General features: G+C 43.3%; 2 protein-coding genes across 4 annotated transcripts in view; both read right to left on the reverse strand.

Annotated features, from left to right (window-relative positions):
• Positions 1 to 638: 638 nt before the first annotated feature.
• On the reverse strand, positions 639 to 16,245 carry LOC111843817 (leucine-rich repeat LGI family member 3-like). The gene is made up of 9 exons (XM_023811733.2): positions 15,663 to 16,245; positions 13,502 to 13,573; positions 12,977 to 13,048; positions 11,167 to 11,238; positions 10,858 to 10,929; positions 9,717 to 9,886; positions 3,504 to 3,668; positions 3,167 to 3,257; positions 639 to 2,777 (listed from the first exon to the last, which is right to left on the reverse strand). Exons 1-9 carry the CDS (start codon positions 15,875 to 15,877, stop codon positions 2,048 to 2,050), a joined length of 1,659 nt encoding a protein of 552 aa, XP_023667501.1. The 5' UTR covers positions 15,878 to 16,245; the 3' UTR covers positions 639 to 2,047.
• Positions 16,246 to 18,588: 2,343 nt separating this feature from the next.
• The window catches only part of fgfr1b (fibroblast growth factor receptor 1b), a 43,870-nt gene continuing 34,693 nt past the window's right edge, over positions 18,589 to 27,765 (reverse strand). For all 3 annotated transcript variants that reach the window (XM_023811730.2, XM_023811732.2, XM_023811731.2), the window contains 9 exons: positions 27,433 to 27,578; positions 22,882 to 23,003; positions 22,183 to 22,293; positions 21,823 to 22,013; positions 21,613 to 21,735; positions 21,298 to 21,368; positions 21,066 to 21,203; positions 20,117 to 20,222; positions 18,589 to 19,888 (listed from right to left, as the gene is read on the reverse strand). In XM_023811730.2, the coding sequence (XP_023667498.1) occupies positions 19,712 to 19,888; positions 20,117 to 20,222; positions 21,066 to 21,203; positions 21,298 to 21,368; positions 21,613 to 21,735; positions 21,823 to 22,013; positions 22,183 to 22,293; positions 22,882 to 23,003; positions 27,433 to 27,578 (1,185 nt within the window). In that variant the 3' untranslated portion in view covers positions 18,589 to 19,711. The remainder of the gene's footprint in view (positions 19,889 to 20,116; positions 20,223 to 21,065; positions 21,204 to 21,297; positions 21,369 to 21,612; positions 21,736 to 21,822; positions 22,014 to 22,182; positions 22,294 to 22,881; positions 23,004 to 27,432; positions 27,579 to 27,765) is intronic.

Consider the following 27,765-nt stretch of genomic DNA (forward strand, 5'->3'; position numbering starts at 1 on the left):
AGGATGGGTAACCACCTAGGAGGGGGACAGCTAGGTGGCATGCTGGACTTGCGCCAGCAGTGTAAATAGGTCTCTGTGTATTTATCATGAATTGTGTTGTTATTGTGCTGAATGTTAATGTCATGTGTAGAGGTCTTCATCTGCTCAGCACCCAGACTTAGGAACTATTTCCTCTTGACTAGATGGCAATTATCTTTCTCTCTTTCATGAATTGTTTTTTCACTTTTACTCTTGTATAATTAACATCCTGTTGGTGGATCGTTGATTTTCCCTCCTTGGACAGCACTCAGTAGATACTGACCATAAGCACTCCACAACTTGCCATTTCAGAGATGCTGTGACCACAACCCACTCTCCGGCCATAACAATCTGGCCCTTGTCAAAGCTACATTCAGGCTTTTACCCCCGACTGTGTTCAACACATTGACTGAGTTCTGAATGTGGGTTTGCCATCTAATACATCCCAAACCTTAACATTATTTACATCACTTTGGGGTGGTCATAATGTTTTGGCTCATGGGTGTTTTCTTATTTTTTAGCCAAAAAATTATGGAAAAAAGTAGAATTTTTTTTTTTTTTTAATAATACCAAGCTTTGTACATAAAGTCATACACAAAATACCCAAGTCTAAAAATAAGTATTTTTAATACAGTGATTTTATTTCTATGATAATTTATTTTCACACCAACATGTCTTCTTGTATTGTTGTATTTTGGCTGAGAACTAACTAAGGAAGACCCAGTGGTAAGAGAGAACAAAGGAAGGAAACTTTTTTTGGCGTTGTTAAAAAAAATAAACAGTAATATGTAATGTAAAACATGAAAGTTTTAGCAAACACTCTACAACATGCATTTTCTCATGTTATTTACTGTCCCACAAATACAAAATGATATTGTATACAAGAAAAATTACATTATTAAATCTCAAAGAGTTAATTTCATGCATTAATGTTGAAGATTGCCTGTCCTTTGGGACGAAGTAAAGTATGTAAATTAGTTTCAGTAACATGGAGTCCACTGAATATTGATTCCTTCCGCTTTCATGTTTTATGTCATCTTATTCTTCAACACTAAGTGAGAAACACACTATGATGAAAATGGAATATATTATAAGACATTGATAAATTTCATTGGGTAACTTAAATATACTAAAACTAAATTTACTGGCTTGCAGTTATGTTGTCATTTCTGTTGTTGGATTTTTGAAGTGAATGCATTCTTTTCTTCATTCCTAGTCTGTTTGAAGGAAACACGTACTCTTCTCACATACTCCAGCATACAAGCCATTGCCCAAAAGAACCAGTGCGTCCCTCACTACCGACCCAACCACCACCTACAGCTGTGAGATACTTACATTACTCCAGCACTAGGGAACTTCCAACGACAACTGACAGATGATGTGACTGCTGCCTGTACTACTAAACTAAGTGTGGAAATTATTACTCAGCATATGACAAGAGACATACATACTTTCTGTTTTGAAGAGCAACGAGCTGAGACACCCACAAACACACTCGTACTCAGTTAAAAGGCACACCAGCTTTACGGTTAGATAAGATAAAAGCTGTTGCTTAAACTATTACTTTATTTAGCTCTCATATTGACTGGCTGCCTTCTAAAGGTTCAAGGCAAGATAGCACATGAAAATCTAGGCTTCCACTCCACAGCATTAATAAAACCTTTCATGGCTGAACAAACCTGCTTTTACTTACTCCATGACATCGTAATTGGAATCTTAACTACTTAGTTTCCTGTCTGTATAGTATAAAATGCTGATTGCACAGTTACCCTGCTGGCTGTACTCAAATATTCAGATGTTTTTATCATAAGAGTAATGGCATTTCACGACTAATTCTGAGCAACTTGAGTAAATCTGTCACTGCATGTCACATCCCCCAGACTAACAATCCACACTATCACACTTTATGACTCTCTCTATATCACTCTATTCCTGCCATCTAGTGTAGTGTACACACACACACACACACACACACACACACACACACACACACTCAATGCATAGAATCACCAGTTAGTTATTCCTAGGTCTACTTGGCACTGAGGTCCAGCATCAAGTGTTCATAGACTAAAGTACTGCCCTTGAAGCTGGCTGCAAACAGAAAATCCTGATTTTTGATGGAGATTAGGTTGAAAGCACGAGGCGCACGCACATTGAGCTCCTGAAAGGGCCAGAGGCGTTGCTCCTCTTTGTCCCACAGATAAACCCTGGAAAAGGAGTAATCGCTGCCCAGGACCAGATATTGGCGGCCAGCAACGGTAAAGGGTAATGCAGCCTTGGAGCCACGTGACGGCAGGGTTTGAACTTCCACAAATTGCTGACCCTCCCAACGCAGCACACGAGAGTCACCAATGAAGCGCCCGAGGCATAGGTAGAGAGTACCACTGACGTTGAAATGCCTCACCATCCACACATCTGCCGCGTCAGGCAGGTGACCAGAGAAGGCGAACTGACGCCGGCTCCGGTTCCATTTGTAGATAACTGGAGGCTGGGAGATGCTGGACAAAATGAGCCATGGTGTGCCATCTACCTCAAGGAACTCCACATGTGTATCACGATGCCATGGATGCAGAGACTGGTAGGAGTAGAAGCCATTGCTGTTCCAGCGGTACAGGGTGGTCAAGCCAGCTTTGGAGCTGTCAGCCATCACAAAAAACAAATCATCTTCCAACTGGAAAGTCTCCACAAAGTTAGGCTTCAGGACACGCACTGTGTCGATGTCCTGGATCTTAACAAAGTGTTGGGAAGCTTCTTCCCACCTGATAAAACAAGAGTAACTGGATCTAATGCCTGTTATACAATCGCACAACTTTCTTCAAGCTTTATTTGCAGCATTATTCACCAAAAATACTTGTATAACTTATGATTTATCTTTTTTTGTGAATTATGATACATGCCAAAGCAGTTAACACAGTAACTGTGGTAAGACGCGCAGGATAGGACGCCAGTCCATCACAGAGTACACACTTTCACACTATTGGGAATTTAGATATACTGTACCGATTCATTTAACCATATGATGGACTGCAGAATGACAGTGGAATGCTCAGGGTGAAAACGGATGCAAACACAAGGAAAACATGCACATACAAATTGCCCAGGGGTTGGATTCCAACCAACAACTTTGTAGATAATGATGAAAACTCACTTGTAAATGTAGGATCCCCCAAACAGCTGAGCCAGCACCATGAAGACCATGTTATTGATGACCACAGGTTTGCAGTGGATAGCTGAATGAGCTAAAACACAAAATCAGCACAAAACAACTAAGTTACACTGCAACATTGCTCAATCAAAAAGAAATGCCATGTATCCGTGAGGTCACAATCTCCATCTCCTCTTAACTAAACCCTATAAGAGGTGAACAGTGAATATTGAATCAAATATTTAAACGGAAGTCTAACATTAAGACCAACTTTAATTGTGAGACAGGTTCTTTTAATGTCACCACGGTTCACTCCACTCCTAAACCATCTCAGACTCACAGGTGATGTTGTAGTGTTTCCTGAAGGCCTGCCCCATGTCGTCCCACACATACAGTGTGCAGATTCCTGTGTACGGCTGCGCAAACACGATGAACAGCTCCCCATTTAAGGTGTAGGACTCCACGGAGACTGACTGGAAAGGGAAGGTTTCATACACTGCAAAGTCTGGTGGGAAGAGGAGGTGGGACAGAGCTGTCATCTTTATATTCCTCTGCTTGATTATTAAAAACTACATTTTTAATACCTTTACAGTATTCACTGTGCATTGAACCAAAATGTTCTTTGTAGGTTTATACTACATATCATGTAAGAGACATAATAACAGATGAACATTTGCCAAGGGACCATGGTTAACATCCATTGTACTAACTGTTATAACAGATGTTAGCAATATTCCTCAATTAGCCCTACTGCTTCAACTGGCAAAGGCCATTCGCTTGCATATTCTGCACTGCAGCAACAAGAACTGAGGCACATAGGTGAGCATGGGTTCACAATGTGTTGCCCCAGGAAGGCTGTATTTATTAGAAAACATGTATACATGTGAGGTAGAAAATTGGATATTTACTGATTCAGAGGGTTTGGGGTGGTAGTTGGCTTTAACTGGGGCTCGACTTCATTCGTTTTGAGGATGGTATTACAGAGCCGTTGCCAGATGCTTGCCAAACTGTCTCTGGCAGTGAGTCTTCCTTTTTCACTGAGGGAGGCTTCCTAAATGGAAGCCAGCTGTAGCTTTAAGTGGAAGCCAGCTGATCCAAAATTGAGGTGCTGAAAGTGTGCTGTCCATGGTCCTGACCAAGGTTAGCCAACACCTGTCTTTTAGCTGGATTAGCAGAATTTTTGGGTTGTGGAAGTGAGGCTGTGCTACTCCCACCCCCATAAAGTTGCTCCGAGCCAACCAGGGCCCCAGCCCCCAGAAAATGCAAACAGGACAAGTCATCCTTGATGTGTTACCCTTCTTGGCTGGTGCGGCACCTGGAATGAGAAGTCTTGGAGAGGCAGGAACCAGCAAGTGACATTGACGTTATTGCCCTTGGTGTGGGCCATCCACGGGTTTGGTCCATTATGAAAGAGAAGTGTCACCTGGACATGCTCTGTGATGGCCCACTTGATGGCCAAGGCTTTCCTTTCCACTGTAGGATTGCAGGCTGCAAGTTTCCTGTTCTGGTACATTGCAAGGTGTTCTTCACAAACAAAATCCTGGGCCAGCACAGGACTGAGGCCAATGTTGGATACACTATTTTACATAAAGTACCAGCCCAAAGCAGGGGCACAAAGAAATTATTTTGGCAGCAAGGGTGGCATGTGGACCTGACCTTCTCTGAAGTCCCCCATTTCAGCAGGTCTAAGAGCAGCACAGTTAAGGAGTAATACTAAGAAATAAATGCCTATAATATCCTGCCAACCTCAAGAAGACATGCACCATTGTATTAATCATTAGCCATGGGCATCCTGGCTGCTGGTGACCGTCTTCTGTTGGGACATCAGGAGCCTGTTTTCAATCTGAAAGGTGAGGTTTTAGGCTCAAGTGAGCCCCACCTGACACTTTTTAGGCCTGATATTAGGGTGTGATTACATCATGTAGGTAGGCAAAGGAATAAGTCTGTTGTAGTCAGGAGGCCTTCATCCTTGAGCCACTGGAACATGGGTTGACTCTGCAGTTTGATGGTTCCACCCACTCTTTGATGACATAGGCACAAGGACAAGAATCCACCGCTGCGGGGCTTGAAAGATCTCCTTCGGATTTTCTTTAATTACAAGCATCACCTATCTGATTCTTCTTCCATATCCTGGATGTTTTCAACACCAGACCACCATGGAGGAAGAAAAATTTCCTCTGTTTCCATTTCTCAAGCACGTGGGGCACAATAAAATAATTCTTAAATAATAATTAAAATAAATCATAGGGTGTCAATCTATTTATTTATTTAGTAGCTATACTCTACCCCTTACAAATTACATTAATGGTGAAGAGGAGAACAAATAAGAATCCACCAAGACCTTGCACCAGACAGAATATCAAGCTACTGTAAAAACTGAACTGTTTGCCCTAAAGCTGGACATCTGGCCACCCAACCTGAAACCATCCATGGCTAGTTGCATTTTTGTTTCCTGTACAAGTCAAAAATTTTTGAATATTTTTCAACTTTCTCTTTGAGGGATTTTCTTCTGCTCTCTATCTTCTTCTTGGTTGTACCTTTCATCTCCTTTGATTCAGCTTCATCAATGCAGTGCAAATGAGCTATTTAGCTAAACTGTATATGGTCCGTATAGTTTGTTTCACCATCCGATTCTTTAAAGGTCTTCTCTGAATGGCTTGCCTGGCCACAGGGAAATCTTCAGGTACTCCTAATGGCCAATCTGGACCCAGAGTGGGTGAAGTCTGTAAAAAAAAAAATGTTGGGATCCCCCATATGGTGAACAGCACATACAGGATCAGGAGCTCTGAGCTATGCCCATCCTCATCCACCACTTTGTGATGCATCCACTTCACAGTCTGGCTGAACTGCTTGACTAGTCCATCAGTTTGGGGATTGTAGACAGAGCTCTGGTGGTGGGATATCCAGAGCAGATGGTAGAGGTCAGGCATGAGCCTGTAGACAAATGTCATTTCCTGGTCATTTACATTGTCTTTCAGGATAGCCATTTTGGGTGTCATAGCTAGCTTTCCAGAGTGAGATGGCTTTGAGTTATAGTGTGGCATAGTCAAACAACACAGCAATATATTCATATCCCCTGGCAGAGTTTAGCAGTGACCCTAAGATGTCCATCCCAAGTCACTCTAATGACAGCATAATGATGGGGAGCAGGATCATTTTGAACCTCGGTACAAGCAGATTGGTTGCCTTTTCCCCTCAGGTTAACATGAAATAGAGGAGGTTACTGTGTACCAAGTAATGTTGCAGGAGCATTGCCTTCCCTCTGGGTACCCCATAGATAACTAAGCCCTGTTCCCAGCAGTGCTTGAGGCAGTTGTCCTCTTTCTGAGCCTTCACAAGATTCCTGGGTTACCAGCTGGAATAGATCAGAAAGCATTTGGCTTCTCCATTTCCCCCTCTCCTTCGAGCACTGGTTGTAAATTCTGAAGAACGGGTAACCTTGTCTCCATTTTTCTTGATAGCAGACCTATTCACTGGACAACTCTCTCAATCAGTAAGGGTACAGGTCTTCAGATCCCAGGTTTTTATGGGATGTTCCAGCTGGCTGGTGGTGCAGAGTATCTGGAAGCAATACACATGAGGGGCAATTATCTATTCATAGGGTGACTCCCTGGCAAGGCATCTGAGGAAGCCTGAGTAAGTTCAGCACTGTGTGCCTACAGCTTGACATTGGAGGCTGTAGAAGGCCAGGTGGTCTACCCATGCACCATACATCCCACCTTTCAGGTTTTAGAGACAACTCCCATAAATTATGCACCTTCTCTGGAAGATTTAGGGCATCAGTCTTCTATGGTGGAAAGACACCTGTGAAAGCTGCTGCTCTAGCATAGTTCTCATCTCCTGTGAGGTGTTGGGCCAAAGAACAGGTGGCATCCACCCACTTGGTAACTTCTACAATCCAACAATCCAATGATCACCTGTAAAGCATTTTTCAGGACCTGCACATAGTCTTTATGGTCACTTCTTTCACAATCTGGGTGGCTGCGAGTTCCTTTGGCTGCAGCAATCAGCATTTCATTCAGGTAGGCCTATTCCATCTGATCAAACAGCCAAAACAGTTTTCATGCTTCTGATGTTCCTGCAGAACTGCTTCTGTTCCTCCTTTTTGGTCAACAGTTGATTGGAATCCTGGACACTTCTTTCTGCAGTGTCATTTATGATTGTCAGGGTAGCAGCAATTCTCTGGGTAGTTTTATAATGTTGATCATCTTTCCACGTAGCAGGAGATGATGTCAGAAATTTATCATTATGTCCTAGAATTTGCTAGAATTCTGTTGCTGGTAACATATGAGCACAGAAGTGGGTAATGCACTATTTGAGTTTGATGGGACACTATCAAGATATATTTCCATTCATGGAATTCCTGCACTGTCTGTGCACAGGATCTCCCACTTCAGCAGGGAGTATTGCCCAGTATCCATAATTAAGAGCTCATAATAAGCCCTCTGAGTATATCCTGTGAGAACGGAGTAAAGAATATTACTCTACTCCTCTGGGTTTTACCATCTCAGTTAGCAACTACTTCAAAAGAGTGTAGATATGCCTCCAAATCATTATCCAGCATCAACTTATTCCGTAAACCCTGTGCACTCCATCATTCCCCATGCATTGGTTCACAAAGTGTTCCCCTAGGAAAGTGTAATTTATTAGAAAATGGGTGTACAAGAGCAGTGCCCTTGCATTGGTGCTGGTTGGGGCTCAGCATCATTTGCTTTGGCGAGAGCTTTGGTCAGAGCTTTACAGAGTTACGGCCAAGCTGGAGGCTGTCAGCAGACTACAAAAGCAACAACACACACTTCATCACAGCCAACACACTCCTGCCAGATGACCTAAATGCACACACTTCTACACACGTTTTGACATGGAGAATCCACAGTAGATGAAATGTTGGCAGTGTGCACCCATGGTTTCAAGCAAGTCCTGTGAAAGATCAACGTAGGAAGAGCCCCTGGACTGGGTGGTGTGCCAGGATGGGTCCTCAAGGAGTGTGCTGACCAGCTAACAGATGGCCTCACAAGCATCTTCAACCTCTTTCTATTGCTTGCTGTAATACTCAACTGCCTAAAAGCCACAACCATCATCCCTGTGCCAAAGTTCGTAACATGTATAAGCAATGACTTCCACCCTGGGATAAGAATACCCATTATCAGGAAGTGCTTTGAGAGACTGGTGTTAGGCTACATCAAATACAAAATTGCACCGGCCCTGGACTGATATCAGTTTACGTAAAGAGGAAAGATTTACTGAAGGTGCTATTTCATCTGTTCTCCACACCATTCTTAACCACATAGAGCCCCACACCTGTTTCAGAATGCTGTTTATTAATTTCAGGTTGGTATTCAACACCATAATTCCTAAACAATTGATATCAAAACTCCACAATCTCAGCTGAAACACATAACTTTACAACTGGGCACTGGATTTTCTTGTTAAAAGACTAACTGTCAAACTGGGCAATAATTTCTCTGCCACCTTAACACTAAGTACAGGAGTTTTGCAGGGCTGCGTGCTGGGCTGTTGCTCCATGAACTCGTCACCCATGACTGCAACCCCATCTCAGCCTCAAACACCATCAAAAAATTTGCCTCAAGACCAAGAAGACCAAATAACTAATAATATACTTCAGGAAATTCAGACACGAGCCACATCTCCCAGTCCACATAAATGGAGGTGCAGCTTCAGGTTTCTCAGACTAGACTTCACAGAGGTCCTCTCCTGGTCTGTGAACTCTTCCACTCTAATCAGTAAAGCTCAACAGTACCTCCATTTCCTGACAAGGCTTTTTCCACAAGGTAAAAGATACAGGACGATACAGAACCACACATGCCTGTTCAAGCAAACTCAGAAAGAGCTTCCCTGCCATGGCTAGGACTGCTATGTATGTATATTTGTTGGGGTGGCTAACAAATTTTGTTTTTTTGAAAATGAAAAAGAGACAAGTGCATTCTTATCCCCCCTTGTAATAAAAAATGGTGGAAAAAATGAATGAAATTGACCAATATTTAGGAGTTGCACAGACCACCTTAAGTTTTGAACATTAAAAAAGATATTTGCTATGTGGAGATAATCAGGCAGTCATGCCTATTATTTAGTCGTCACAAGAACCACAAGAAATTAATAAAATATGCAAAGTAAATGAACAACAGAATGTCCCAATTTTTTTTTAAATTGCAATTCAGTTTGCCCTGACAGATGTCAGTTGACCTAGGTCATAGTCTTCATAACCCAGAAAATGAGCCAGCTGGAACCATTATTGGGAGACAGGCATGGAGAATAAAAGGTGTAGCAGTTTTTCACAGTTGGTCCATGACAGAAGTGATGACATTTTGACAGGAAGCTGCAGTTGTGGGGCTTTCAGCAGTAGAACTATTTAATTCTTTTATCTAAAGCAAGATTTCCATGAAAAAATACAGGACTATCCCAGCTACATGACACGCTCAGTAGGAACCTGGCATCTTCCAAATTGACATTTTTTTTTTTTAAAGTGACATGGACCATCTCAACTTTATTTTGTGCCTAACCAGGGGCAATAAAATTATCCCATGGGTCCGACCTGCACTCATGCAGTGGAAATCCTCAGGCACAAGGTCACGGATCCGACGGCCCCGGAATTCGAGTGGGTCAGCACAGACCATTGGTGGTACTGAGGTGTTGGTCCTGCCCATCCACTCAACCAGCCACTTCATCTTGCAATCACACAGTAGGGAATTCCCCCGAAGGTCCCTGTCCAGACAAACCAGGATCTTGTAAATCCAACAATTAGGTTCTGCCAAGTGATTTCAACTTATGAGAGCTTGTTTACACAATGGGCATTCATAGGAACAGATCAATTAGTATGTGCAAGAGGTCCCAGTAGTGTTCCTGATTATGCAAGGCATTAAAACACTCTCCAATGTGGAAGTATAAATATGGAATTTAAAACGTAATTATGACATGGGGATTTATTATTGATCATGATAAATAAAAACATTAAAACTAGTTGTGAGTACTGTCCATAATGATTTGCCTTTATTCTGTGATAAATCATTATTCAATTCATTTATTACAATGAGTCCACAATTCATTCTCTATGACCTGGGGAAATTGGGGAGTGATTTTTAGACCCAACTGACAGAAATCTGCGAAAGATCTGTTCGAAGGCTTATTGGTAATCTCTGGCTGCTCCCTTTTACTCTTTTCCCTTGTACAGTGTTTCCTATCCCAGTCTTCAGGGGCACCCAGACAGCCTGCATTTGTGCTCCCTGCCTGAATACGGACTGTCTGGCATGGAGTTGGGGGACCCTGAGGAACGGTTTGGATAATACTGCCGTAGGGTGTGGTTCTTCAGCCTTGATGTCTGGCTAAGAGTTATAGTGGAGTCTACAAGTCAGAAGAAGAGGTCTGAGAACTCACTTTATACCAGCTAACTAAGTTCCTTACATCTCCAAACATCTCATATGTGTAGGTCCAGACTCAGGTGGACATCTGTTGCCCACTTTTTTTTTCCCTTAAAGGTTAATTACCATGATAACCATCAAAAAAAATTACTTTCACTGGCACCGCTAGGGGGGTCCAAACCTCTGATCTGTGCTTCATATTTTAAAGTTTTGTGGCATTTTTTTTACCCTTGAATCAAGTTACTTAATTTAAACTGCTTCTAGAAAATATCTAATTGTTAGTACATAGAATTCAGATAAAGCCTGTTTTGTACTCACAGGTCTGTCAAGATGTCCAGGTGCCTGAAGAGATCCCGAGGAAGAACCCGAAGGTTGTTATTGGACAGAGACCTGCCAGTAAAAAGAGTCTATGGGCTTAGTTATCTGTAGCAAGCTGTTGTGTCACAGATTATGTCAAATTCTATCTAGCTACCTAATAGACAGTCGAGTATATGAACATTTTAAAACAATGTATAAATCTATGTCTGACATGATAACTATGTAACAGACAGGTGTGGCTGCAAAAAGGAGCTGCTCTGTGATTATGATGGGCAGGTACAGCAAATGTAAAGTCAAAATGACACTCACAGGTGAATGAGGGATTTGAGTCCTCTGAAGGTGTGTGTGGATAAGGTTTGGATGTCATTGTTCTCTATGAACCTGAATGGAAGAAAACAGATGGGACCAACAAGAAAGGACAGGTGCAAAGGCCTCCAGATGACGATCCACATTCACATAACCATTTAAAAACATTCGGTGCATTATAGACATGCTTTAGTAAAGGTCCCTTCTGAAAGGACAGAACAGGACACAAATAACCTTGGATTGTGGAAACTAGCTCATAACAACGCACCATGCTTATGATTGGGCTGCTGACACTGGCTTGTCTAAATTCTTTATCCTAATTGCATTTTTTTATTACTATATTTTCAGATTTTATATAAGACCTTATTGTGACTATAAAAACAAGCTTGAGTTGGTGTCAATAGGTGCTTTCACACTACTGGAACTTTTGTCTGGAACCAGGACCTTTTCCGGAACCAGGAACTTTTGTCGTGTTCACACTGCAGAAACCCGGCCTGAAGGTAGTTTCTCTGAGCCAGTTCCAGAACCCTTTATTAGTACCTACTCCAGACTTTTTGTTCAAACACAAATTACTGGGGAGGTGCTCTCAGCGATAGCTTGGTGACTGACTGACCACAAGCACCAGTGCTAATTTGGAAGTTACACAGAAGTACAGAAATAGAGATGTAGTGGAGCACAAGTTGAGCAGATGGAACTATTTTTGTGCCCCAATTACATTTAATGCATCAGTAAATACCTTTTTTGCTTTATCTAGATATTTCTGGATTCGAAAATTCGATCATTATCCAATATACTTTTCTCTAATATCGCTGCGGTGAAACTTGTCAGCACTAATTAGTTACATCGTTTTGTATTCTGTGGAAAACTAAAGATTGATCTGCTGGCCAGATTTTATGAGAATTATGAAATCATGTATCATTAAAATATAAATAAAAGTCTGTGTCCTGTTTTGATCGTGATCGACCCCCCGAATAGCTAACAAATGTCCATCTTCCATTGTTTTGGGTTGACAGTGTAGTTTTGTATGAAATTATGTGCGAAGTTTAACCTACAAACTCTTTGCATCTTCCATACTTATTTAGCATAAAGGTCCCAGTTCCTGTTGCGTGGTGTGAAAGCGACACACAGAATTGGCTGGGAGCTACAAAAATTTCAGGTCAAGACAGCTGAGGGACTTATAAACCAGAACCAAGTACTGGAACTTTGGTGTAAAAGCGCATAATGACAGTGCCTGGGCCTTTGTGTTTTTATCATCCTTAGCCCCAGCATCCAGAGTGACAGTGTCTTCAGGACCTGACTAACATGAAGCCCCCCCCCAGGAAGCCGCAAATTGGTTTTTTGAATCCCCAGCGCTTTTAGGGGCTTTTGTTACTTTCATTATTCAGCGTGGCGGCACGGTGCTGCAGTGGATTGCACTATCGCCTCACACCTCTGGAAGTTTTCATGATCTCCCCCATGTTGTCGTGGGGTTTTCTCTGGGTACTCTGTTCTCCTCCCCACAAGCCAAAAACATGCCGAGGCTGATTGGAGTTACCAAATTGCCCATAGGTGTGTGTGTGTGTGTGCCCTGCAATGGGTTGGCACCCCATCCTGGGTTGTTCCCTGCTTTGTGCCCGTAGCCTCTGGGATAGGATCTGGACCCCCTGCGATCCCGCACAGCACCAGCGGTTTCAGAAAATGGATGGATGTATGGGTATTATTCAGCGGATCTGTCTCGATCTGAGCTGCATGTTACAGGCTGGGGCATTGCTGCGTTGTTGTCAAAAGTAAGGTGAGGAAAGTAAGGTGAGGCACCAGAAACTGCGGAACTCACAGGTACTGCAGGTGTGTGAGGCCAGCAAAGGCGTCATTGGCGATCAAAGTGAACGTGTTGGAGTTCAGCAGCCTATAGAGACACAAAGACAGGGGGATACACTTGCAGCAACTCTGCAGGTTCGGCCTGTGATCGGAAGTTTGCTGATTTGAACCCGATGCCTGGCAGAGTCAGCATATCTCAGTTGGGTTCTATAGCAGGGCCCTCAACCCCAAAAACCACTCCAGGGGCTCTGGAATGATTTGCCTCACCTGTATAAGTGTAAATCCCTATATAATTGAGTAAATGGCAATGAAGTGTCAATTTTATTATTAAAGAGACTACCTGTGTTTGCTTTATTTCCCATAGTCTGCAGTTGTATGTTTCTCAATGCTTTATAACTTTTTATAAACTAATAATACTGCAATAGAAAAAATTGTTACAATATAAGTGATAGTGAGAGACAACTGACAAGCATAATGATATTTTTTCCTTAACGTAGATCTGAGCTCCTCTGACGTGAAGAAAAGTGCAGATTTCACTCACAGGAACTGGAGCAGGTGCAGGTGTGAGAAGGATCCCGCTGGGATCTCAGTAAAACCCACGTTTATCATGGTGCTGCAGGAACAAGAAAAGAACACTATGTGGGTCACTGACAAGTCCATCGGTGTCCCATGTGACACTGAGCAATGCCACTGTTGTTCTGCTGGCTTCAATGTCCCATGGCCAGCAGTACCATGATGTCTTTGTGACACAGTCATTATCAAACCCTTGTCTTCTAATGCATTTCCTTCAGTGATACGAAACAATTCCTGTGACTATAGATTAGACTTTCCCCTGTGGTGATGGCTGCGGTGCTTCCACAGGACACACTATGACACCCTGTCAAAGAGCAAAAGCTCAAAAAATCAGAAGCCTTTTTTCCATTGTATGGTCAGTCCACTTATCTACATTATGCATCACATGATACTTAATGCGAATCTGTATTGTGTGTCAATTTTCAATGCATTACAATACAATAGTTTTAGGATCTATCAAAGTTGTTATAGTTTATCCCAGTGTACTGAGACACACACACAGGTGAGATCACGTCTGGGGAACAAACACAGGTCAGCAAGCAGCCCAAGAACAATTGGGGTTAAGGTCCTTGTTAAAGGACCCATCACTGTACCATATACAGGGTTTGATCCAGTGACCTTCCAGTCATTGGCATGGATTCCTAATCTGCAGAGCCATACAGCACATACATGGAAAGCAGGAGACACTGCAATGCAACAGGAGGCTCATTGCCCCATATTTGTATATGGTTTTAAGTGACCAAAAATGCATCAACTGTACCTCACAACCTACTGAGATACACAGGCCCTGAAGAATTAACCCAGGACCTTTGTTATGCTTATGTGAAGCATTTTGGTCAAGGAAAGCTGTTTTTTTTTTTTTTTTTTTTTTAAATAAAATTTAATTATTGACCTTTTTCACAATGACAAAGAACTCCTAAAAATTCTAGAGCGACTCAGCTTTTTGTCAATAAAAATTATGCTCCAGCAGAACTGCACATCTACACTTAATAGCGTGCGCACGTACGCACACACGCACACACGCACACACACACACGCGCAATGGGCATAACCCTAATCCCAACAATGACAAACTTAACCCCTGCTCAGCCCTAACCTTAATCACAAGTAACTAAGCAAAATACATGACACTCAGATACTTTAGTTTTTTTAAAATGTTTTTGCAAATTTTTATGAAATTGAGTTTCCGCTTGTGGGGACCATTATTTTGGATAAAAGGATTTTACCACATTATGGGACATAACCTCCCCTCAACCCCCCTCCCCCCCTGCACACAGACACACACACACACACACACACGTCAATTACATAGCCATTTTCATAAAGGCAATGAGAATGTGGAATTCCAGAATTGTGAAAGTACAGTTATCACAACAGTACATGTATGGCTGTTGCTCGCTAAATACCAGATAGCAAAAATCATTTTATTTAGGTCACTGTGTAGGGGGTGTAGTCATTCATTATATAACTCAGCTTTCCAATTATTAATAATTCATTCAGTACACAAAAAGGAAGTTACTGTAAATATTATAATAACATTAGAGGAACTGAGGCCAAGCCAAATGAATAAAAGAGACAGGTAGCCCCACCTAACCTGAGGTACACAAACAAGACAGATGGTAAAGAGAGACAGAGGAGGACAGACCACTGGATAAAGAGAGACACTGAACAAACTGTCATGATATACAAAAGGGAAGGACATAAAGGCAGGAACATGAAGACATGATGAGCATCAGGAACAATATGAGAGCATAAGGACTGGAGAATTTAAGGACAGATATAAGTATGGACATGAAGACAAAGAGACGAACATGAGGACAGACAGATATAACTATGGATGTGAGCACAAGGAGAGACAAAGGTGAGGACAGACAGATATAAGGATGGATGTGTGGATAAAAAGAAACGATTGTGAGGACAGAGGGACAGATATCAGTATGGACATGAGGACAGGAAGATATAAGCATGGATGTGAGGACAGACAGACAGATATAAGTATGGACGTGAGGACAAAAAGAGACGAATGTGAGGACAGATGGACAGATATCAGTATGGACATGAGGACAGGGAGAGAGGAATGTGAGGACAGACAGACAGAAGAATGGGGAGCTTCATGGTGCCGCACTCACAGGGAGATGATGCCCTGGGGGAAGCTCTTGGGAATCGCCTTGGTGTCCACACAGAAGGCGTTGTCCTTGGTGCAGGAGCAGGTTGGGGGACAGTGGGGTATTTTAGGGACCCACCGGGCCAGCGAGGCCCCCACCAGGCACAGCAGCAGGCCGAGCGTGGTCCATGGGATCGATCGACACCACCGTCGCCTCCTCCTGAGCCCAACTCTAGACATTCTTCTTTGGGGCTGGGGGGGAGACAAGCGAGAGGAGATGTTTCCAGCGAGGGAGGCAGGGAAGGCGCTCAAATCCAGCACTTCCTGCAGAGTAGCAGGCAAGCGGGTAAACAAATAGAAAAATCCAGTGTCGCCGAGGCAACGGGGAGCACAAAAATCTGACTGTTGTCGTAGCGACCAGCTGCAGCAATGTTTGGTTCTTAATAAAACAACAAAAAAAGAGCAAAAATAAAGGGAAAGGGGTGAAAACAAACAGGGGTCCGGATGAAAGCTGTAGACTTTTACTGCTCCCTCGCTCTGCGTGTGTTTGCATATCACTGCATTGCTCAGTGCTCTCTGGTGCAGCTACCCTAGGGCCAGTATGTGGGAGAGAGGCTCAGCCCTGTTGGTGCTGAATTATTAACCACTCCTTTGCATGGACCCTGCATAGCCTGGCTGGGACCACAAGGGGGCCTTGGAGAACAGAACAGATCTCATCTTTCCAAGCCACTTTAAAAATAAAAATAAAGTAAAAATGAATGGACGCCCCCAAAAGATTCCATTACATCAAATAAACTCAATCATGAATTGATCTTGTTTCATAAACTGCAATGTAACAGCACCAGCCCCTCCCCCCAATTTAAGAGTGATATATCCACCCAAGGAATAACTAAGGATGTGGTTTCAACCAATTGCAGAGAATCCTCACAGACCATTCACACCTATGGGAAACTTCATGACTCCAATTCACCTTAGTATGTTTTCGGGGGTAATCCGGAGTATCCAGGGAAAACCGCACGAGGACACGGGGAGAACGTGACAGAGCCCAGACAGAGGTGTGAGGGAACAATGCTAACCATTGCACCACCATGCCATCCGTCATTTATTCTATTGAATGTAACGCTTATTGTGAGCTGTATTTTACAAAACCACTGTAATGAAAGAGAAAGAAAAAGCAGGCTCACTACCAGAAAACCACTAGGGGGAGCAGAAGAATGCATAATGACTGGAAAACGTGGACATCCAGGAGGTTACAGATCAGAGTTAAGTTAAGGGAAACTTTGATCTTTTATTAACTACCTTGATTTGTTACTAGCATCACCATCATGATCATTACTGGAAGCATGAAGTGCTGAAAGCTGCACACGTTGCTTTTTTGCTATTAGTTTTTCTTGGTTGCTTTGGATAATTTCTCTAAACAGTCTTGAGGTTCTCTCAGCTGCTTCTGCATATCCCTCACCAGCCTGTGCAGTGCAGCACAATAATTTGGATAACCAGCAAAATGAAGAAATCCATCCAAAACTATTCATTCATGTCAGCCATTCAGTCAATGCCACCAAAATGTGAAATCTCTGAATGACGGCCTAGAGACAGACCAGCCAATATGTTTAGTCATGATGTCAACATGAAAATGTACTATGGAGGTATTTTAAGAATTAAACGTGACTTAATTTAACGCGACTAATACTACTGAATTTTCGGCCAATTCAAAGTGAATATACCTAATACTATAAGGACCTAAATTTGTGAATAAATGAGAAATCACGCTCTGTTGTGAGAAACTGACTGAACAGCATCCAGGGTCCAGTACCATTTTCATTTGAGAATTTATCTAAAGCAACAGAGAAAAACTGTAATGCATTTACACACGCAGACCTATTGGCATCAAAAGTTGCTTACAAACATATTCAGAGAGCACTGAAGTGACCATGCCATCAGTATGATTATTTTAATGCATATATAAAGCTTTCAAAGACCATTCAATGACTGTTCATTATGTGAATAGTATTTCCCGGGAAAGCAGTTGCCTAAATAATCTGACAGAGAAGTCCAAAAACAGCTCACTGGATCCTCCGTACTGTGGCACCATGGGGGTATCAGCTGCATGTTGGGCAGCCACAGGTAACAGCATGCAAGCCTGACTCAAGCCTGACTCAAGCCTGACTCAAGCCTGAAAACAAACCTGACTCCTCATCTCAGAAGGATTACTCACCGGCTGGCAGATGTGGCACTGCCACTTCTTTGTCTTGCTGCAGTGTTAATTCCATTATAGATACTTCAATTTAGTTCGCAGATGCCTTTATCCAGAGTGACATGCAACTGAAGATGCAGTGTCTGCCAGTCCCAGGAGCAACTAGGGAAAGGGCCTTACTGAAGGGCCCAACGGTGCAATCACTCTGGCGACCTTGGGATGTGAAGCAGTGACTTTCTAATCACAGACACAGAATCCTAACCTACAGCACCACACAACATATACATGGAAAGCAGGAGAAACTAAATAGCTACTATTGTATACATTTTTAAGTAATCAGAAATCCATAATATGTGCTTCAGATTAAGAAAGCAGGAATTTGCATCAACAGCATGGACTGGTACAGCATTATTAAACTAGAGAAACCTGCAGGTGGATGAATCTTGGGAAAGGTCCCTAATACTGTTCAGCTTATTTCCAGTTATGCATGACTGGGAACTTAAGGGGTCAAAGCATAGCACCCTGACCACACTTAGAGGGTTATGGTTCTGATGTCTGACCCCAGTTACGTATGTTCTCCCTTTACTCACAAATGAAAAATAAATGATGAGATAATTCATTATGAATCATGGCTGTGTTCTTCTCTTTCAGCCAACCGTGGGTACACTGATCTTCTCAGAGTGCTGTTTACTTAATCAACATACTTCTCAAACAAACACACTGACCCAGAGTGACCAAAAACCACAAGAGCCACCAGATGTTCTTATTTTCATTTTCTTTTTTAATGTCAGAACTTGCTTTGCATGCTGTCCAAGCCGAATAAAAAGGGGGGGGGGGGGCTGTGGTGGGTGGAGACGCTGCCCCCACCCCTTCCACCCCCTGTCCGCTCAGAGTAACTAACCATTTCAGCAGCGAGACACAGAGAATCATGTATTTCCAAGTGGTTCTTTTACAAGCTTTCTATAAAACCAGCGTGGTTCAGATGGTGCAGAACCATGGAACGTAGGGACAGGGTGCAGGACAGGCTAAACCGGAGGAAGGGATGATGGACCGAACCATGGAACGTAGGGATAGGGTGCAGGACAGGCTAAACCGGAGGAAGGGATGATGGACCGAACCATGGAACGTAGGGATAGGGTGCAGGACAGGCTAAACTGGAGGAAGGGATGATGGAGCGTGGTCAAGCCTCACGGAAAAAAAAAAAAGTTTCATTCAGAGGAATAAGAAGGCAGATCCAAAGGATGGACGAGTGATGTGAACAAACGCTAATTAGCTCTGCCCCCCCCCCCCCAAGGCAGCCAGGCTCCCCCCTCAAAGCGTATCAAAGTGTACGCTCCACTTTGGCAGCAAGATTTCCTTTTGCTGGTGAAGCAAATGTCAGCTGATACTGAGAGCAAGTTAAAGGGAAAGAAAATGAGGGGAAGGTGATTAATACATCTGTTAGATCACAGAAGCTATCAAAAGGAACATCGTTATGACAGTTTGAAGAAGGTGAGCCACTTTTCATAAAGTGTCCTAGGTATAGGGTGTAAATATATATACATAAATTGCTACAATTCTAACTATATTTACAAAATAATGTATGCTGCTCGGTCATATTCTGCAAAGCCACATTAATAATTTTTATTTATCCTGAATGAAAATAGAAAAACCAATGCCAAAAGGAAGCCATCGTCGAATTTTCTTCTTCCCTGTCAAAAGTCCATTCCTTGTAGTAGAGTGTTATAGACCAATAGGGTACAACACAGTCTCTGGTAAAGTCTGTCTGTTGCCAAAGCATCACGGCTCACCATAACACCATAGGCTGCTGTTCTCCAGGCACAGAATGAGCAACGGTTGTGCCGACACAAAGAGAGGCAGGCGCACGGCACACGACAGGCCTATCAGGGCCTGTGGAAGGCCTGCCCAGCGGTCTGTGATAATAACGCGGGCAGGCGCGGCCCCACAGCGGCAGCATCACGGGAGAACGCAGAATCGGCTTCCAGGGAGCAGGTGGAACTCTGGGTGTCTGGGCAGATTGGAAAGTAGTGGTCCAGGGGTTTAGAGAGGTCCAAGTACTCCTGGAGGAAAAAGGCAGAGGTGAAAATAAAGGGAAAGATGAGTGGATGAGAATGGACTGCAGTTAACCTCCGAACAAGAGGCCTACCTTTCTAACCTAAAGGTCCACCTCTTTCTAAACATCCAGTTTATTACATCATATTTGTGATTCCTTACTTCCTGATGCTTATCCCTCTGCTCACCGAATAATTACAGGCTCCTAGACAGCTAACCCCGACAGCCGGACTGACCTGGTGGGACATCATAGTGAGCGCACGGTCCAGGTCCTCCACTAGCTGCTGGAACGTTGGCCTCTGGCTGGGCACGGCATGCCAGCAGTCTCTCATCATCATGTACCTGTGGAGGAAGAGGAGACAGCAGGGATGTAGGAAGAGAAATGTTAGTAGTTAATAATTAAAGGTTTATAAAATGAGGTTAATACTCATCAACTTCAGTACGTTTTGATTTGGGTTGCGACAACTAATCAATAACGTCAACAATAATTATTAATAAAAATAGTCAACAATAAATTTTGTCATCGACTGGTTGCATTTTTGTGGTTACATAAATTTCAAAAAATGACATCACCATCTAGCAATGCTAATGTTGGTGTGTTAAGCCTTCACTTTCCCGTGTGCCACACGTGGTTGTGCGAGCAGACTCGTGTGTACTACATTTGTCAGTGGCTGCAGACGGTCGCATACAGCACTAGTATTCCGCCAGACCAGCAGAGGGCAGATGTATTGGAACAAGCACAAATATAAGCAGTGGGTAAATGGGTAAACTTTTTATAAACAGTTTCAAAGTTGCTAATAGGTTCGGCTGGTAATACAGTATTCAACAGTATTTTGAAATTTTGCTAACAAAATTAGCTGGGAACCCCTGTATGGCAAATGTAACTGCCAAGATTTCAAAATGCTAGAATAACGTTATTTTTGAAAATATAAAAATACCATATACTGCGGTATATAATATGATTGCTAGCAAGCAATTACGCAAAACAAAATGTGCAGACAGCGAATCTTTGTTTCTATGCCATTCTGTCTCAATACTGTAGTTTTTATTTTTTAAACAAAGCATTTGCACTTCTCTTTGGCACAACTAATCAATCAGTCGATAGCATGATCATTTGATTAAATCAATTATCAAAATAATAATTCTTTTCAGCCTTAGTTTTGACATCCAACAAGACCTACTTACAGCTCTGTAGTGCAGGTGGACGGCCGGTCCATGCGGTGCCCCTCCCTCAGCAGCTTGAAGAGTTCCTCCACAGGAACTCCTGGGTAGGGTGAGCCACCCAGTGTGAAGATCTCCCACAGGAGAACCCCAAATGACCACCTGTAACACATCACACAGGTCAGGGCATCTGGTTAGTGCCTGAGACCGGAGGGAAGATGGATCATCGGGCAGGAACAAAGGGTGAAGAACTCACACATCGCTCTGGTGTGTGTAGATCCGGTCAAATAGGGCTTCTGGCGCCATCCACTTTACCGGAAGGCGGCCCTGAGGAGAGACACACGGCCCCATTCACAGATCAGAAGGCCAAAGAAACAACAGTCTCCAGTGATCGGTGGGAATGACTGACCTTAGTCATCTGCTTAATGTTAGAATCAATGGGAATATCAAAATTAAAGATTTGCAAAATGTCTGGAAATCACTACTTAAAGTGGAAAGAGGATAAACACATTTCCTGAAATGTTAGGTTTTCCCAAGGTCATTCTGCTGTTACAGAGCAATCCAAGCTTACATTAGTGGTCTTCTTGTAGTAGTCAATGTGATGAATGTCTCGGGCAAGGCCAAAGTCAGCGATCTTCATGACATTGTCCTCTGTCACCAAGACGTTGCGAGCGGCCAGGTCCCTGTGGATACACTGCCCCCCAATAGCAGTAGTTAATTCCTGACCTGTGCCTAACATAGAGCTGACTCCTAACTTAACGGCATTGCTTGACGATTGTACCTTTTTCGAGGCTAGATACTCCATGCCTCGTGCCACCTGGTAGGCACAGGAGACCAAGTCTTTGATGGACATGTCCTCCACAGGCACCTGGTCTGAATTGTAGCAGTACTCCATGCCTAGGGGGCGCCGTGCACGCAGGTACTCACGTAGGTTGCCCTTTGATGCATACTCCACGATCACATAAAAGGGCCCTGGTAAAGACGAGAGTGGACACCAGTTCTGAACTACGAACACAGCTGTGTTTCGGTTTCACATACTGCTACTTCAACAACACTTAAAGCAACAGTGCAATAATGCACTGAAACTAATGATTTGGGGTTTTTATATATAAATACACCACTTTGCTTCTCTCTCACTAACCGTCTTGGGTACAGGCCCCAAGCAAGTTGATGATATTCTTATGCTTGCCAATGATCTTCATCATCTCCATTTCTGAGATCAGGTCTGACAGGTCCTTCTCAGTAGCATCGGCTGATTGGGAGAAGCAGGCCACACACATTAATGCCTATTGCAATTTTTGATAAATCTTGTTTAGTTTTACATAGTTTGAGAAAGCTCTGTCTCGGGTGACTGTCACTTCAGATCTGGTTTTAAAAAACTGACAGACATGTTTGAGTTAACCACAGTCCCGCAAGTCTCTAGAGCACTCATCCTCCACCCAAGCCATCATCCTGTTTTCAGGCCGGGTTCTGGATGGCTTTCCCTGCCATCTGTGGCTTACACTGAATTCCTGTCCTGCTGCCACCTCATTTCACTGCCCCCTCTACTTTCCTTGACAGAAAAACCTTAGTAAAACATACCATTAACAACATGACTCCTCTTCCCATTTTGTCTTCAGCCCAAGATAAATAACTATCAGACCAAACTGTCTGAAGAGTCCAGTGTGATGGGAAGTTGAGACCAAAACAAAAAACTACATTATTCCTGACCCACACTTCTCTAGCCTCAAAAGAAATAAAATCGAAGTGATGGACAGGCAATTCCTCTTCATTAAGACCATTGGAGGACAGGTTCTCTTTGTCCAACCCACTGCTCCCCCCAAAAGTTCCAGCCACTCACGTTTCAGCATCTTGACTGCCACCTTGGTCACGCAGTTGGGCTTCTCCCGGTCCAGACCAATGGCCTTTCCCATGACTACCTGCCCGAAGCAGCCTTCTCCGAGGGGCTTCCCCAGGGCCAGCCTGCAAGACAGAGCACCGTAGCCTCACCACGCTGCCTGCAGACACCTAGGTGTCATACAAACACTCCGGGTTTCCCTGGGTCATTAAAAGGCTTTAAAAACCACTAATACAAATTTGCAAAAATCAAGGTTTTAAATAGTGTTACAAAGTCTTAAATATGATACCTGTTTAAATTCAGAAACAAAACTGTTTACATTGAGTATTGTGCAGGCGTGACACAATGGCCTCACACCTCTGGGACCAGAGTTCGCGTTTCTGCCTCAGCTCTACATGTGTGTGGTTTGCATGTTCTCACCACGTCCTTGTGAGGTTCTCTCTGGGTTCTCTGGTTTCCCTCCACAGTGCAACTACATGCTGAGGTTAATTGGAGTTGCCAAATTGTCCGTAGGTGTGAATGTGAATTTGAATGGGGTGTGTGTGTCCTGCGATGGGAAGGCACCCCACTCCTGGCTTATTCCCTGACTTGTGCCTAAACCTTCCCGGCTCTGGACCCCCGCGACCCTGCATAGGACAACTGAGTATAGAAAATGTATTAAAGGATGGATTAATGTTCATTTAGATTTTCACATTTATGTGTGTGTTAACATGCTGCTTCAACTACAGTATGCGGAACCTTGTAAGGATAGGTACGTGTGGAGACAAATTAATATAACCAAAAAATGTAGCTTAACACAGTAAAGTTAGCTTTATATTCAAAATTCAGTTTTCTGGCTGCAATATCTTGCAACAAAAGCAAGCCAGGTAATTTTTATATCAGACGTTTTATGTCCAGGACACAGGCAGAGCAGCAGTACAGCAGGCGCGTCACTTTCAGTTTTCAGTTATTGGCCCATTTATTTGTTCCATTGCACTATAAATGGACAATTATTAATACGTACTGTATGTATAGACATATAGGTCATTGATGTAAGTGTTGTGTTCACATCCATTTTAGTCAAGTCTGAGTCAACTCCATATCATTAACAAATCAGGTCTGAGTCAAGACCAAGTTCAACAGGGGATGTGAAGCTGACGTGAGTAAAACAGCAAGTCCAGATAAACATGAGTTCAATTCTAATCCATGAATCTAAATTCAAAAACTGTTAATCGAAGACTAAGCAAATACCTCAGATTTTCACATTTAAATGATTTATTTAAAATGACCAGCAAAACTAAGAAACAATTATTTTTAACAAACTGATGATTTGTTAATGCCTTAAACGTTGCTTCAATTTTGGGGTGATCTGTCTCAAAATGTAATCAGTTCCAGTTAGGTAACAATACAATTCCTTTGCAAAGTTTTAAAAAGATGCATCAAATGCTTTTTGAGTTTTATTCATACAGTGTTTTCCAAAATTTGAAAAACATCCTTCAAACGGTTTTTGAGTCATCTCCATATATAATCCATGTGAAGCAGGAAGACTATAGCATTTTTAACGCCCTTGTGTGCCAGGGGGTCCAATGTCCATTGACAGCACCAGTCTCTTCTGTGACTGTGACATGAGACGTTAGTACCATTGGCCTGTAGTCATCGAGTGTAGTGGGGTGAGTTTTCTTGGGTATGGGGAACAGACAGAAGATCCCCATATCTAATATGCACTGCAGGGTGGCAGACCTCTTAAGCATGCTTGAGATGCTGCCATCTAGGTTGCCACCTTGCCTGGTGGCAGTCGGCTCAGCTCTTCTCTAACCAGCTCTGCTGGGATGTTTCACGTCCCTGATGTTGACGCTGTACCCTATGTAGTAATCCTGAAGAGAGGCATAGGAGGAAGGGGAGGGAAGGTAGGTTGAGGGAGGCAGGGAGTGTAGGAGCCTGACTTTTGGTGGTTTTCCAATTCCTCGTCAAACCATTTGAAGAACCGGTTTAGCTTGTCTGCTCTGTCCAGATTACCTTCAGTCACCCAGCCACTGTTCTGCTTGTGTCCAGTGATTGTTTTCATGCCCCTCCACACCTCCTTGGTGTTGTACTGCTGGAGTTTCATCTCTAAGTCCACCTGTAACAGTCCTTCCCCTCCTTCATGTTCTCTCCCAGTTCCTCCTGTGTCCTCCTTATCACTTCTCTGTCTCTCTTCCTTAAAACCATCTTCTTCAGATTCAGAGTTGCCTTGATGTCCTTGGTTTATTGATGGAGAAACAATGTAACATCCTTGTGTTTTCCATATAACAATGTAGTTATGCAGTAAGTGTGCCCATCGGTCTTCTCCTCATTCCCACTGAACTCAAAGTAGTCCTACAGTGTCTCCATGGTACCCTGGGACCGGCTCCTCACAGCCCTGCAGGTTACTGGCTTCTGCTGAACGAGAGGCTTATGCACTGGCTTATGCACTGGATTGTGCAGTGCAGCCATGTCACCGTAAAAAACAATACACAGCTCTCACATAAACGTCTCCCATTTCCGCACTAGTACTATTAACTCATCCATCTTGTTCGGCCAGTGATCTTACGTTTCCCATTGTGATGGAAGGAAGATATAGTCTGTATCTCCTTTCCTCACTGATCGTCTCCTTCCTGCCCCGCAGCCCTGGTATTTCTTCCTCAGTTTCACGCCCCTCGTTGGCTGTAACATGGAGCCGGAGGCTCAGCAGTTGGTCTCTGGCGTAAACAATGGAGCTGCTGTTCTTTTGTGCGAACACTGATTTTCAGTTTGAAAAAAGCCTTCCAAATATGAGAAAAGAGCAGCCTCATGTACCCACCCGCATCATAAAAGTAAGAGAGTAGCGTTGGTAGGTCGGCTCCCATCACCGCGATTGGAAGTTTTACTGGATTTCTTGCCCAGAAACTCCTTATGGTTTGTGTGTGCAAAACAGATAACTACTGATGACATGGCAGACATGATGAGGATGTGGGCAGTGCTGAAAAACCATCCATCCATTTTTTTGCACCTGCTTATCCAATTCAGGGTCACAGGGATCCAAAACTTATCCCAGAAGGTACAGGTACAAAGCAGGGAATAAGCCCGGATGGGGCGCTGACCCATCGCAGAGCACACACACTATTACTGCTGAACAACACTGACACTAGTATAAGAACGGGGGGGGGGGGTCTGCTCTGCCTGTGCATTGGACATTTGTGATTAAAAACTACTGGACATTACAGTTAGAAAATTTAATTCAGAATATGAAGCTAACTATCCAAAATAGTTCAAAAACCAATATTTCCATGGATGTGACCAGGAAGTGGATATGACCAAGAAGCCTATTGTGCTGTCTGCAAGAAGTCATCCAAGCTAGGCAAGATCCGTGTTAAGGTTATATGTAACTCAGCATATCATTTTTTATTAGTCTGGCTACAGTCCCACAGCTGTCCCAAAGTGCCACTTCAACTGTCCTAAAGTGATCATGTACTGTTGACTGAGCTGGTATATCATCTGTTATGTACACGGTTATATTTATGATTCTGTGTGACTGTAGACATTCAAAGAGTAAACAAGAAAAGGCTTCTACAGGTTTATTCATCCTATGGTGACAATAGCAAGGACACAATTGTCAACAGATGGTAGCGCAAATGTCATAAAAGCATTAAATTCAATGGTCTGAAACCAGCATAACCTTGGCACAAGGCACTCATCCCAAAGCCTGACGAAAAGCTGCATGATATCGGTCGTGCATATATATGCTCTGCTGCTGGCAGACAGACATCACTGTCAAGGCTCAGCCAGAGCTTCTGGACACTGATCAGTGGAGGCTTCAGTCCGACCACTTAAAAGCTGAATGAAACTTTCCATGGGAATCCGCTCTGGTTTCACTACTGGAAGATCAGAGCTCCTCAGACTTGCTAAAATTTGATTTCAGAATACAAAAAAACCAGTAAAACTAATTAGCTCCTACCATTCAACATTATTAGCTACTGTAGCCGAATAAGTAGAGCATTTTGCTAACAACACAAGGGTCATAGGTTTGAATCCCAGAGAACACACAGAAATTGTAACTCTTCCCTCTAGAGTAAGTTGCTTTGGATAAAAGTATCAAATTAATGTAGTACTAATATCAAATTAATGTTGTATTAAAGGGCATAAATAAAGTACTTGTAGTTCCATAGCACAGTGAGACTTTTTTCACTCCTGCAGAGAAATTGGTATTTTTTTCATAATCTATCTTGCTCTCTATGAGACACACAGATGCATATACAAGTGAGAGCAGGTTTTGTGGTCAGAGCTCTGTGTCAGACAGCGTCTTATACACCCCTGGAGCAAGTGACAATTAAGGGCCTTGCTAAAGTGTCCCGGGGGGGCATCCTTCCACCAGCCACGAGATTTCACCCACAGAGCCAGATCCATACAGTGAAACAGTCTGATTAGCGGAACAAAAACCTGCAAAAACACGCTCATGAATCAGTACTGCTCTCTGCAGGAAACTCTGCAGGCTGGGATCAGTGGATCAGCACCCAGGACAGCAGGCTCCTCTCACAAGCCAGATTAGTGCAGGGCTTTATTATGGGCTATGGGACATACCTCTCCCTAGGGACCTCCCAGCGTGGGTCCTGGGGTAACTCGTATTCCGACACCCCCGAGAGCATTGGAGTGCCACTGGAGGAGACACGTGATGGACGCACAAGCATAGCCGCTGAATGGAGAGAGGAGCTGGAGTCCACGGATACCTGCAGGAGGTGCAGAGGAGGTCACTCTCTGGAAGGGGCAGTGCAAGCAGACGCGTGAATGAGGGAGAAGCACTAAAACGAAGTTATTAAACGCGTTACTGAGAGTGATTATGTATGGACATATCAATGTAACGAGCACAAGCAAAGCAACCGGTTGCTTGCTCTTTGCACAAAGTCAGGTCATTCC

This window comes from Paramormyrops kingsleyae, chromosome 7, assembly GCF_048594095.1.
Source record: "Paramormyrops kingsleyae isolate MSU_618 chromosome 7, PKINGS_0.4, whole genome shotgun sequence".
Classification (NCBI taxonomy): Eukaryota; Metazoa; Chordata; class Actinopteri; order Osteoglossiformes; family Mormyridae; genus Paramormyrops; species Paramormyrops kingsleyae.